This window comes from Panthera leo, chromosome B3 (genome assembly GCF_018350215.1).
Source record: "Panthera leo isolate Ple1 chromosome B3, P.leo_Ple1_pat1.1, whole genome shotgun sequence".
Classification (NCBI taxonomy): Eukaryota; Metazoa; Chordata; class Mammalia; order Carnivora; family Felidae; genus Panthera; species Panthera leo.
This window is the reverse complement of record NC_056684.1, coordinates 39,410,108-39,423,957: the sequence shown is the minus strand read 5'-3', so window position 1 is coordinate 39,423,957 and position 13,850 is coordinate 39,410,108. Positions and strand designations below refer to the sequence as shown.

General features: G+C 37.6%; 1 protein-coding gene across 9 annotated transcripts in view; it reads right to left on the bottom strand.

Annotated features, from left to right (window-relative positions):
- Positions 1-13,850, bottom strand: part of DENND4A (DENN domain containing 4A) — a 128,588-nt gene that overhangs the window by 38,998 nt on the left and 75,740 nt on the right. For all 9 annotated transcript variants that reach the window (XM_042941668.1, XM_042941670.1, XM_042941672.1 and 6 more), the window contains exon 15: positions 1,144-1,277. In XM_042941668.1, the coding sequence (XP_042797602.1) occupies positions 1,144-1,277 (134 nt within the window). The remainder of the gene's footprint in view (positions 1-1,143; positions 1,278-13,850) is intronic.

Here is a 13,850-nt window from a genome sequence, read left to right as displayed (position 1 = left end):
CTTTGTGCTGACAGCTCAGAGCCTGGAGCCTGCTTTGGATTCTGTGTCTCCCTCTCTCTCTGCCCCGCCCCTGCTCATGCTCTGTCTCTCAAAAATAAATAAACATAAAAAATTAAAGAAAAATTTTTTTAAATGTTAAAGAATAAATAAATAGGGGTGCCTGGGTGGCTAGGTCAGTTAAGCATCTGACTTTGGCTCAGTTCATGATCTCACGGTTTGTGGGTTCAAGGTCCTGCATCGGGTGAGTTCGAGCCCGCTTTTGACTCCACATTCTCTCTTCCTCTCACTCTGCCCCTCGTGGGATTCTCTCTCTCCCCCTCACTCACTTGCATGCTCTCTCTCTCTCTCAAAAATATAAATAAATAAATACATACATACATACCATTTATTAGAAGGAAATACCATTCTAAGTAAAAATAAATGCATACTGAAAACCACCTCTAGTAGATAACAAGTGTATGCACATAATATACCTCTAGATACACAGATTATAATATATCTAACTCTATCATAACCCTATCTCAGAACTTTCCTCTCTTTTCCACTAGACTTGAAAGCAGTAAACAATGTATCATTCAAGTCTATGTCCCAAGCACTCAGCACAGTGTCTGAACAAACTTCCTGAATTAACAACGATCAATTCCCAATAGTTCTGAATTTCCACAGCTTAAAAGAAACACTCACAAAAAAATTAATAGCCTAAAAAATTGTATCGTCAAAATCAAGGCCACAAATATTGACTCTATTTCAATTTTTGTAAACAGATTACATTAATCAATATGTGTGTGGGGAAGGGGATGAAAGGGAGGAAATCAGCTTTAGTGAGAAACAAAAATCAAAATCTGTAATAAAAGTGCTGCATTTTGGTGGGGTGAGTCCTAACTGAATTTAGCCAACATTTATGAGAACAGATACTTATGTAGATATATAGAGCTTCCCAAGTCTAGATTATGCAAAATTATAATTCTTTTCTTTTTATACCTCAAAACTTAATAATGGATGTGGGATAAGCTTGCTTACCACCTAAAAATTAGGAATCTGTAAAGTTTGGATTTTTGAAAATACCACAGTCCTTAGAAAGCTACGTCACAGATGATGGATTGCTTCTCTCTTTCAATCTCAAACATTCTGCCTCTTGAATACCTGTACTGTAAAGGGGGTTCTTCACCATTGGGTAGATGGGGGATCTCAGGTGGTGTTACAAAAACAGTATGTTCACTTTTGAAAGATTCATCCAGTTCTATAAGTCGCATTTCACCACTCTTGTCCATATCCACCTGAAAAAGTTTAAAAAACATACATTAAAATAATACATTGGTTAGCCAAGAGTTTGTCTATGGGGAATGGTTAAATAAACCATTTACATAACTGGATACTAAAGAGCTATTAAGAAGAAAAAAAAAGAGCAAGTTCTCTATGCACCACTAAACAAGACTTCCAAGATAATTAAATAATAAGGTGTAGAACACTGTATATAGTGTACTGTCTTTTGAGTAAGAGAGAAAACTAAAAACACATATTCATATTTTTGTTTGTATTCACATAAGGAAATATTAAAGAATATTATGAAAAGCAATTACCTGTATGGGGAAGGGGAGATGAACAGAATGGACAAGGATGGGATAGGACCCACATTTCCCAATGTGTACCTTTTTATATTATTTTGCATTCTGAATCATGAGAATGTACTCAAGAAGTAGTATTTTTAAAAATCCACAAATACATGTGTGTATTTGTTGAGAATACTGGGATCTTTGTTTCATTTATACTCAATATAACATATTTCCCTAAGTTCTTCCAGTTTAGGTGGAAGCATAACGGAGTTAAAATTCCAGTCATATCAGTATTAAAAGTACTGTAGTAGTATAATTTCCCCTAGATACTCTATGGCAAGGTAATAGTAAAAAAACTGAAAACAGAGTCCAAATTGCCCAAAAGGAGCTCATGAACAAAAAAGCACACATCAACATCCATTGGAAAAAAACAAACAAGAAAACCAAAATGTCATACGTATCACAAAAATAACCCACAGCACTTTATTAGGATGGAGAGAATATCAAGTATCACTTGGAAATAAACGGGAGGACAAGAATTATTAACAAGTCAAATCTTTATTTTTTAAAAAATTTTAAGGTTTATTTATTTTTGAGAGAAAGACACATAGTGTGAGCGGGGGGAGGGACAGACTTTGAGGGAGACAGAATCTGAAGCAGGCTCCAGGCTCCAAACTGTCAGCACAGAGCTTGATGCAGGGCTCGAACTCATGAACAGCAAGATCATGACCTGAGCCAAAGTGAGACACTTAACCGACTGAGCCATCCAGGTGCTCCAACAAGTCAAATCTTTAAGATAAGGATTCAGGGCACAATCTACCAAAAAAGGACAGGGATAGCTTTTAAATTTTTCTAACTCTTATAAAAAAGTTAAACATTCAGAGTGTTCTTACATTAAGTGTTGGTTATAATTTCATAGTATGACATGCTGTAATCTCCAAGATTAAAGAATGTTTTTAATGGTAAATCCGTAAAGTGAACTAAATAACAATAAAGATGGTGTAGAATGACGACATGAAAAAATGTTCACAGAATAATGACAGTTGAAAAAAAAAGCATACTATATATATAGTATGATTCTAATTTTTAGGAGTGAATATATATGCCATATATAATACATATTTCTGTATATATGGGCACATATATACTTTTGTTCGTTTCTCTCTCTCATACACACTCTTATCAAATGTTACCTCTGAGTAATGGTATTACTGCAATTACTTTTCTTCTTTATATTGTTATCTTTCAGCTAAAAAATAATAAATATGTATTACTTAAGGAAATTTTTTTTTTTAATTTTTTTTTTTTTCAACGTTTTTTATTTATTTTTGGGACAGAGAGAGACAGAGCATGAACGGGGGAGGGGCAGAGAGAGAGGGAGACACAGAATCGGAAACAGGCTCCAGGCTCCGAGCCATCAGCCCAGAGCCTGACGCGGGGCTCGAACTCACGGACCGCGAGATCGTGACCTGGCTGAAGTCGGACGCTTAACCGACTGCGCCACCCAGGCGCCCCAAGGAAATTTTTTAAAATGTTTTTTTTTTTTTTTGAGGGAGAAAGTGAGCATGAGCAGGGGAGGGGCAGAGAGAGAGGGAGACACAGAATCTGAAGCAGGCTCCAGACGCCGAGCTGTCAGTACGGAGTCTGACGTGGGGCTTGAACTCACGAACCACGAGATCATGACCTGAGCTGAAGTCGGACATTTAACTGAGCCACCCAGGAGCTCCTAAATATGTATTACTTTTATTGGTTTTTCAAATATTACAAAAGTAATAAATGCTCAGAATAAAAACTTAAAGTAGAATACGTTGGAAGTCCTGCTTCAGATTCTGTGTCTCCCTCTCTCTCTAGCCCTACCCCTCTCACACTGTCTCTCAAAAAATAAATAAACATTAAAAAAAAAAAAAAGTGTCAGTGGAGGGAGGGGCAGGGAGAGAGGGAGACACAGAATCTGAAGCAAGCTCCTGAGGTGGGGCTTGAACTCACAAACCGTGAGATCATGACCTGAGGCGAAGTTGGATACTTAACCAACTGAGCCACCCAGGCACCCCCAAAAAAAATTAAAAAAAAAAAAAAAAGAATACGTTGGAAGTTACCTATGTTTTCAAAAAACAGGCAAATGAATAAACTATGATAAATGGTTGGAAAATACAATCACTAAAAATTAAAATAGTAAAGATCACATAGACTTCTGGTTGAGTAAGACAAATTAAACACAACAATTTACCTTCAATCCCTCTTGAAATCTCACCAAAATGAGAAGTAAGGGACTGAAAAAAAAACCCAACGAAGACAAAATGAACTGGAGAGAGGACAGTAGCGCAGCTGGAGTTCAGAACATTTCAGAAGCTGAAAAGTAGACTGATGTGACCCGTGAAAGCTGAAAGCCACATCTCTGGCACTGGGGAGGGGATAAAGGAGAGAGCCAAAAAAGCAAGCCATTTGCTCTGCAGAGTCCCAGAAAGGTCGGGAATTAAAAGTGCTTGATGACCCGGAAGACTGGAGTACATACACATGGGGCGGAAGCAGGAGAATTAGTTAAAAGCCTACATTCAAGGACTCCCAGATCCCTGACTCAGCCCAGTGCAGTTAGGCTACTACCTCTCCCCACTGTGGCCCGAGATGAGGTTGAGTCTTTTTACGTGAACCAGAGGGACTCTAGACTTGAAGATATCAGGCAGAGCTGTGGGAGATGAAGGAGGTTAATAAAACAGGTGAAGTGAGTAAAAGCCTACATGTTACAACAAGGGAAAACCTCAGTTACCTTCCCCACTGAGCTGGGAGAATACTGGCAGTCAGGCTGACAGTCCTCAGGCTAAAGACTGTAGATACCTCTCGGGGAAACTAAAATAGCCTAAAAGAAAAAAATTATAGACACTGCTCAAACAGGGCAGTGAATGAATGAATAGTTGAGTTCCTCTATGATCATCAATCTCATACCTAAGGAAGCTCCAAGTTTCAGCTTCCCAGAAAAGCTCCAATGAGTTCTTTGTTCCTCACTGAAATACCAACCAAAGATCACATGAGGAAAGCCAATCACTTGGAGGACAAAACAAACAAATATTAAAAGTAACATCTGAGTAAAAAATAGACACAATGCAGGAGGAAAAAAACCCTTCAAAACAACTAAAATAAACAAGTCTACATCCATGATAAGAAGATGCTATGAAGAAGAGACGTAACAAAAATTACAAATATGATAGCAGAAATAAAAAGTTTATTATAAAGGATGAAAGATAAACTTTAGGAAATCTCCCAGAAAGTGGAGATGAAAAACAGAGAGACAGAAATGGGATGAAAAAATATAAGAAAATTAAGAGGATCAGGATAGGAAGGCCAATAATCAAAACAACACATACTTCAGAAAAGGGAACCAAAGAAATGGAGGAATGAAAGGGGATGTAGGAAAACTGCCCGGAATCTGAAGAAAATGGGGCCACAGAGTAAGTAGAAGGGCCTGGATGTGTTCAACTCAGTGAAGAAAAGCCATCTACCAGGCATATCCTTGTGCAACCTTAGTAGAGTATCAAGGATCTTAAATGCTTTCAGAGAGAAAAAGAGATCAGGTATAAAAGGTCAGAAATGAACATGGCATTAGACCAGATGTTATTCTCAACAGTAACAATCAAAGCTAGAAGACTTCAAAATTTTACTTCCAACCAAATTAGCAATCAAATCTTAGGGGAGAATAAAGAAATTTACAGACAAGTAGGGCATCAAAAAATGTGAATCTCCCACATACTCTCTCTCACTAAGCTACCAGAATTTGTGCTCCACCATTAAAAGGAAATATGCCAAGAAAGAAGTTATTGAAGCCAGAAAGCAGGGGTACCAACTCCGAAGAGAAATCAATATAAGTCCCAAGATGATGGTGAAGGAAAATCCCAGGATGACAGACTAGAAAGCAATCAGTTCAGATTGGAATACACATGGAAATTTCCAGGAAAAAAAAATTACGGATATGTTGGAAAAATTGAGGTTAGATTTTTCACTTTTGTGAGTTTGGAAGAGTTTGGAGATGAATTAATAGTAGACATAAAACAAGAAATACAGCATTAACTTCAGAGAAAATAAAATCCATGCATGAAAGTACATCTAATTATAATATATTACAAAATACACATATGTGGTCTAGCTGGGATTACATACAAAGTAACAGTAATATTAACACTGAACACCAGGACACCTGGGTGGCTCAGTCAATTAAGGTCCGACTTCAGCTCAGGTCATGATCTCACCATTCATGGGTGTGAGCCCCATGTCAGGCTGTGTGCTAACAGCTCGGAGCCTGGAGCCTGGAGCCTGCTTTGGATTCTGTGTCTCCCTCTCTCTCTCTCTCTCTCTCTCTCTCTCTGCCCCTCCCCTGCTCACGCTCTGTCTCTCTTTCTCTCTCTCTCAAAAAACAAATAAACATTAAAACAAAAAACCACAAGCACTGAACACCTCTTGACCAAAATTCATTATAATGACAGTGGGAGAATTCAGGTGGTATGGTAGATAAGACATTAATGTACAATACATAAAATAATAAACAACAATAAAATCACATTATTTGGAAATCTTAAGGTAAATGAAGAAATTGCTGAAAGAGAAAAGTGGTTGCCTTTGGGGAGTAGAGACTAGGGGCAGGAAGGAATGGGCCTGAAGCTTGGACAATTATCTGACTTTTTAAACTGTTGTTTTGCTGTGTTAAAAATGAAAATCTCCTTTTATGAGATTTGGCAGCGATATTAAAAATGCTTATAAGATCTGGTTATGTAAAAAATTAGGAAAGTATGTATGATAATTATGTAAAAAACACTGACAGTAAATGTGAAATGGTATTAGGGTACCAGGCTTTACAGAGTTTTTTTCTCACTTTTATTTCCCACACTGTTTCTTCAACATTTAATAAAAGTGTTAAAAATTAAACTTTTAATAAAATCATAGAGCACCTGAGCCCTTATTAGAAAACTAACAATATTTTAAAAACATTAGGAATATGTCAATTATAACTCAAAATCATAGGTATGCCTAAGTAGGATACGGTGTCCATGGGCAACCCAAGAACAAATGAGAAGCTCTACCCACAAATATTTTATGCAGATGATATGTGGTTAATCTAATTACAAGGGCACCACTGATAATGAAAAAGAAGAGATGGACCAGAATGAAAAGGTTAAAACAAATACCTAAGGTCACTGGAAAGAAAGCTGGCAACCACTCCTGTCTCCATGATGGAACATTACAAGAGAACTGCTTGTCTATGGACATCATATGTTTTTATTTTATTATTATTTTTAAAATAATTTTTAAATGTTTATTTTTGAGAGAGAGAGAGAGAGGGAGGAAGGGACGGAGGGAGGAAGGGAGAGGGGCAGAGAGAGAGAGACAGAAGGAGACACAGAATCCGAAGCAGGCTCTAGGCTCTGAGCTATCACCACAGAGCCTGACGTGGGGCTTGAACTCATGAACTGTGAGATCATGACCTGAGCTGAAGTCAGATGCTTAACTGATTGAGCCACCCAGATCCCCCCATGGACACAATATGTTTTTAAATTTTTATTTATTTATTTTTTAACAGCTTCTTCTTCTCCAGACCTGTGCCTACTTCCTACTCCCCAGCCATTTTGCTCACAAAGAAAAAACCTGTTTATGAGCACAACTGCTCTAATTCTCAGTATCATAAAGTCTATTAAAATATTAAAATTTTGCACCACAGATTCAGTACCTTGGGAAAAGATATTTCTCTTAACTTGTATACCAGTAAAATCTCATTTCAACATTATAAAAACAGCCATGCTATACGTCCTACATGCATCAGTTGGCCATTTCTGTCTTTTGGAAAGCACAGTGATGTCTGCCCATTAGGAGAAAAAGAAATCCAACACCCATGACAGGATAAAACTAAAAGAATTTTCATATTCTCTTCATATTTTTTTCCACATTAATATGCTCAGAAAACACTGCAGACAGATGCTTGGGAGACTGAGAAAAATCTTACCAGACTATCTGTTACACAAAACTGCCCTTAGTGGGGCACTTGGGTGGCTCAGTTCATTGAGCATCCAACTTTGGCTCAATTCATGTTCTCACGGTTTCTGAGTTCCAGCCCTGCATTGGGCTCGCTGCTGTAGGCAGTGATACTCTGTCCCTGCCGCTCTCTGCCCCTCCCCCATGCATGCTCTCTTTCTCAAACAAACAAACAGACAAAAATATGGCCAACTAATCTTTGACAAAGCAGGAAAGAATATCGAATAGAATAAAGACAGTCTCTTCAGCAAGTGGTGCTGGGAAAACTGGACAGTGACATGCAGAAGAATGAACCTGGACCACTTTCTTACACCATACACAAAAATAAACTCAGAATGGATGAAAGACCTAAACATAAGACAGGAAGCCATCAAAATCCCCCAGGAGAAAGCAGGCAAAAACCTCTTTGATCTTGGCCGCAGAAACTTCTTACTCAACACGTCTCCAGAGGCAAGGGAAACAAAAGAAAGATGAACTACTGGGACCTCATCAAAATAAAAAGCTTCTGCATAGCGAAGGAAACAATCAGCAAAACTAAAAGGCAACCCATGGAATGGCAGAAGATAGTTGCAAACAACATATCAGATAAAGGGTTAGTATCCAAAATCTATAAAGAACTTATCAAACTCAACACCCAAAAAACAAATAATCCAGTGAAGAAATGGGCAAAAGACATGAATAGACACTTCTCCAGAGAAGACATCCAGATGGCCAACCGGCACATGAAAAAATGCTCCACATCACTCATCATCAGGGAAATGCAAATCAAAACCACGAGGAGATACCGCCTCACACCTGTCAGAATGGCTAACATGAACAACTCAGGCAACAACAGATGTTGGCCAGGATGCAGAGGGAGAGGATCTCTTTTGCATTATTGGTGGGAATGCAAGCTGGTGCAGCCACTCTGGAAAACAGTATGGAGGTTCCTCAAAAAAACTAAGAATAGAACTACCCTACGACCCAGCAATTGCACTACTAGGCATTTATCCACAGGATACAGGTGTGCTGTTTCGAAGGAACACACACCCTCTAATGTTTATAGCAGCACTATCAACAATAGCCAAAGTATGGAAAGAGCCCACATGTCCATTGATGGATGAATGGATAAAGAAGATGTGGTACCATAAAGAAGATGATATACCATTGTATATATACAATGGAATATCATTCAGCAATCAAAAAGAATGAAATCTTACCATTTGCAACTATGTGGATGGAACTAGAGGGTGGATGGAACTACGTGGATGGAACTAAGCGAAATTAGTCAGAGAAAGACAAATATCATATGACTTCACTCATGTGAGGACTTTAAGAGACAAAACAGATGAACATAAGGGAAGGGAAGCAAAAATAATATAAAAACAGGGAGGGGGACAAAACATAAGAGACTCTTAATTATGGAGAACAAACAGAGTGTTACTGGAAGGGTTGTGGGAGGGGGGATGGGCTAAATGGATAAGGGGCATTAAGGAATCTACTCCTGAAATCATTGTTGCACTATATGCTAATTTGGATGTAAATTAAAAAAGTAAAATAAAATAAAACATTAAAAAAAACCCCAAATTGCCTTTAATTAAGCACAATCCTATAGGAACTGATTGTAAGAATTCAAAACATAATCATATGAAGAACACATGGTTCCTAAATTAGTCATAAACGAAACTCATACAATTCTCACACACTGTTTTTCTTATTCCTATTCAGCATTACCCACCCTAGCTTTTTAAAGTTGGGCAAATGTGGGGCGCCTGGGTGGCTCAGTTGGTTGAGCCCACTTCAGCTCAGGTCATGATCTCAAAGTTCATGAATTCGAGCCTTGTGTTGGGCTCTGTGCTGACAGCTCAGGGCCCAGAGTCTGCTTTGGATTCTGTGTGTGTCTCTCTCTCTGTCCCTCCCCTGCTTGTGTTCTGTTTCTGTCTCTCAAAACTGAATAAATGTTAAAAAAAAAAAAAAAAAAAAACTTTAAAAAAGTTGGGGAAATGTTTTCTGTTTGAATATGCTAAGATCAAAAGATATGTCTAATTCCTGTTCACTCTTAGTCATAGATTGACTTAGGTAGTCTCTCTCTCTCTCTCTCTATATATATATATATATATATAATTAATAACATAACAATAATATATTATATATAACATAATATAACATTATTATATACATATAACAAAAACATTTTATATATAATATATATTTGATATAAAATATTTATATATAAATATATAAAAGTAAATATTATTTTCCATAGCTAAATTGCCAAAAGTAAGAGGACCTGTTCATTTAAAATATTAAGTTAAAAGGGGCACCTGGGTGGCTCAGTCAGTTAAGCATCTCTTGATTTCAGCTCAGGTCATGATCCTCAGTTTGTGAGATCAAGTCCTGCTTGGGATCCTTGCTCTCTCTCTCTCTCTCTCTCCCCCTGTCACTCTCTGCCCCCCTCCCATGCACACACTGGCACGCTTTTTCTCTATCAAAATTAATAAATACATTTTGAAAAAAAAAAAGTCACCCAACTAAGAACCCCAACATAAATGATTATTTTTTAAGTTATTATTGATATTCAGGGGCGCCTGGGTGGCTCAGTCAGTTGGGCATCCAACCCTTGATTTTGGCTAAGGTCATGATCTCTCGGTTTGTGGATTCGAGCTCCACGTCAGGTTCTCCACGGAGTGTGTAGCCTGCTTAGGATTCTCTCTCTCTCCCTCTCTGTCCCTCTCCTGTTTGCACACGTGCTCTCTCTCTCTCTTTCAAAATAAACAAACATTATAAAAATCTCAGGTATTACTGATATTCAGAAAACATTTGCAGATTAAAAGCAAGTACTAATACTTAAATTGTGGTACTAAAATATGAAAGGTAGCAACAGTACTGCATATTTACTATTTCAGAGAGTTCTGCTTAATGATACTAGAAATACAATGAACCTCTAAGTGTATATGAAGGTTATTTAGGTATATTTTGAATCTTGTGACATTTTGTTATTTTCTCTAATAAAAAACTTCCTTTGAATTATATAATAAAGGAAATACAAGTAACTATGTTTTAATGAGTTAATTTTCAGTGTTAATTTTCTTAGTCATTAAAACATTTAATTATAACGTGATTCCATTGGATCTTTTGTTGGATCTAGAGTTTGAATAGGTAAATAGCATTGCAGGAAAATAATCTGCCTGGAAACAATGGTTACACATTTAATGGGATTGGCTTTTCTCAACAGAACTTACATTCTTTGTGCAATTATTCTAAGCATGTCCTGCACAGACTCTTATCAAGTAAATAGCAGGTGTCCTACTTTCAGAAATTCCTAGACAATATAAGGTAGTAATTATCAATAATAAAATATCCTCCTCAGAACACGATGCCCTAGGTACCTAGGAAAAGTGTTACGTGTCTTACAATATTAATGAGTATTTTAAAAACCATGTGATACGGACACTACTGTATGAGTTCTTAGTTGAAATACAAACTTATGAACAAGGTGCACAAAATAAGTAAAAATAAAAGGGAACAATACAAGATTTCTGTCCTCTGCATAGTTAATTGGATTCCTACAACAAATTCAGTGTTCCCATGTGGATTAATCAATGTATTGGCTAAAGTATGCTATTAGCCAATCTCTGATCGTGAGTTTAGTCCCTTATGATTCAGTTAGTTTGGCACAGGAAAAAACTGTTACACAAATGTATGCCACAGTTCACAAAGCAAGCTGAATTGCACCTAAAGATGACCAGTGGAAGTCCAGCATCACAGGGGAAAAACATTCGAAGTGCATAATGCTAGTCAGAAACCCCACTTTTTTAAAAAAGCAGACTTCATGCCCAATGTGGGGCTTGAACTCACGACCCTGAGATCAAGAGTTGCATACTCTACCCACTGAGACAGCCAGGTGCCCCCAGAAATAATCATTTTTACCTACAAAACCAACAGAATTATTCCTATAAAAAAGGACTTAAGGAAAATATGTTTTAAAGCACAGTTTTCTATTTACCACAGACCTTTCTATTTATTTATTCTTTCTATTAAGCACCAACTAAGGCAAACTTACAGATTTGATTAAGATAGTGAATAAACTACCAATCTATAAACTCAAATAAAAATCAGCAAAATATAAATAGACTCATAATGTTTTCTACTTTTCGGTTCATACTACACTACTCTGAACACTGTGAGATGTGCATAATTATCTCTACTCACAATATATTTTAAACATAGATAAGAAAACAACACAGAAAGACTAGATGACTCAACAAAAGTTACAAGTGTAAGAGCTGGAACTCAGGTTGTCCTGATTCCCAATGCAGTGTTTTTCCTATTACATCTGGCATAGTCAGAATCATATCTCATTTTTATAAGACATTTTTGGTACTTATTTAACAATTAGTAAAGGACATTTTCATGTCAAACTCAGAAATGAGACAATTTCTGGGGCGCCTGTGTGGCTCAATCAGTTAAGCATCCAACTTCAGCTCAGGTCATTATCTCATGGTTCATGGGTTTGAGCCCTGCGTAGGGGTCTGTGCTGACAGCTCAGATCCTGGATCCTGCTTTGGATTCTGTGTCTCTCTCTCTCTGCCCCTCACCCGCTCACACACACACACACTCTCTCTCTCTCTCAAAAATAAATAAACATTAAAAAAAATTAAAAAACAAAAAGAACTGAGGCAATTTCTGAATGTGAGGATGAGTTGTATTTTGGCTGTTGTGCTCCCTCCCCTCAAAAATCACTGATTTTCACAATCCTAAAATTTGTATGGAACCAGAAAAGACCCCAAATAGCCAAAGTAACGTTGAAAAATAAAACCAAAGCTGGAGGCATCACGATCCCAGACTCTAGCCTGTACTACAAAGCTGTAATCATCAAGACAATAGGGTATTGGCACAAAAACAGACACAAAGACCAATGGAATAGAATAGGAAACCCAGAAATGGACCCATAAACGTATGACCAATCTTTAGCAAAGTAGGAAAGAGTATCCAATGGAAAAAAGACAGTCTCTTTAGCAGATGGTGCTGAGAGAACTGGACAGCAACATTCTCTTACACCGTACACAAAAATAAACTCAAAGTGGATGAAAGGCCTTAATGTGAGACAGGGAACCATCAAAGCCCTAAAAGAGAAAGCAGGCAATAACCTCTTTGACTTCAGCCCAGCAACTTCTTACTCAACATGTCTCTAAAGGCAAGGGAAATAAAAGCAAAAATAAACTATTGGGACCTCATCAAGATAAAAAGCTTCTGCACAGCAAAGGAACCAATCAACAAAACTAAAAGGCAACTGATGGAATGGGAGAAAATAGGGTTAGTACCCAAAATCTATAAAGAACTTACCAAACTCGACACCCGAAAAACAAATAATCCAGTGAAGAAATGGGCAGACGACATGAATAGAAACTTTTCCAAAGAAGACATCCAGATGGCCAACAGACATGAAAAGATGCCTGACATTGCTCATCATCAGGGAAATACAAATCAAAACCACAAGGAGATACCACCTCATGCCGGTCAGAGTGGCTAAAATTAAGAACTCAGGAAACAACAGATGTTGTTTCTCTTGTTGGTGGGAATGCAAACTGGTGCAGCCACTTTGGAAAACAGTGTGGAGGTTCCTCAAAAAATTAAAAACAGAATTACCCTATGACCCAGCAATAGCACTACTAGAAATTTATCCAAAGGATAAAGGAGTGCTGATTCACAGGGGCATATGTACCCCAATGTTTACAGCAGCGCTTTCAACAATAGCCAAATTATGGAAAGAGCCCAAATGTCCATCAACTGATGAATGGATAAAGAAGATATGGTATATACATACAATGGTATACTACTTGGCAATGAGAAAGAATGAAAACTTGCCATTTGCAACAATGTGGATGGAACTGGAGGGTATTATGCTAAGTGAAATAAGTCAGTCAGAGAAGACAAATATTACATGTTTTCACTCATATGTAGAATTTGAGAAACTTAACAGAAGACCATGGGGGAAGGGAAAGGGAAAAAATAGTTTCAAACAGAGAAGTAGGCAAACCATAAGAGACAAATACAGAAAACAAAGTGAGGGTCATTCGGGGTGGGGGGGGGGGTGGAATGGGTGATGGGCATTGAGGAGGGCACTTGTTGGGATGAGCACTGGGTGCTGTAGGTAAGCAATGAATCATGGAAATCTAGTCCTGAAGCCAAGAGCACACTGTATTCACTGTATGTTAGCTAACTTGACAATAAATTATATTTAAAAAATAATCAATCAATCACATTTTCTTTAAGTCACATAAATTTGAACGTGATGGACCTCTT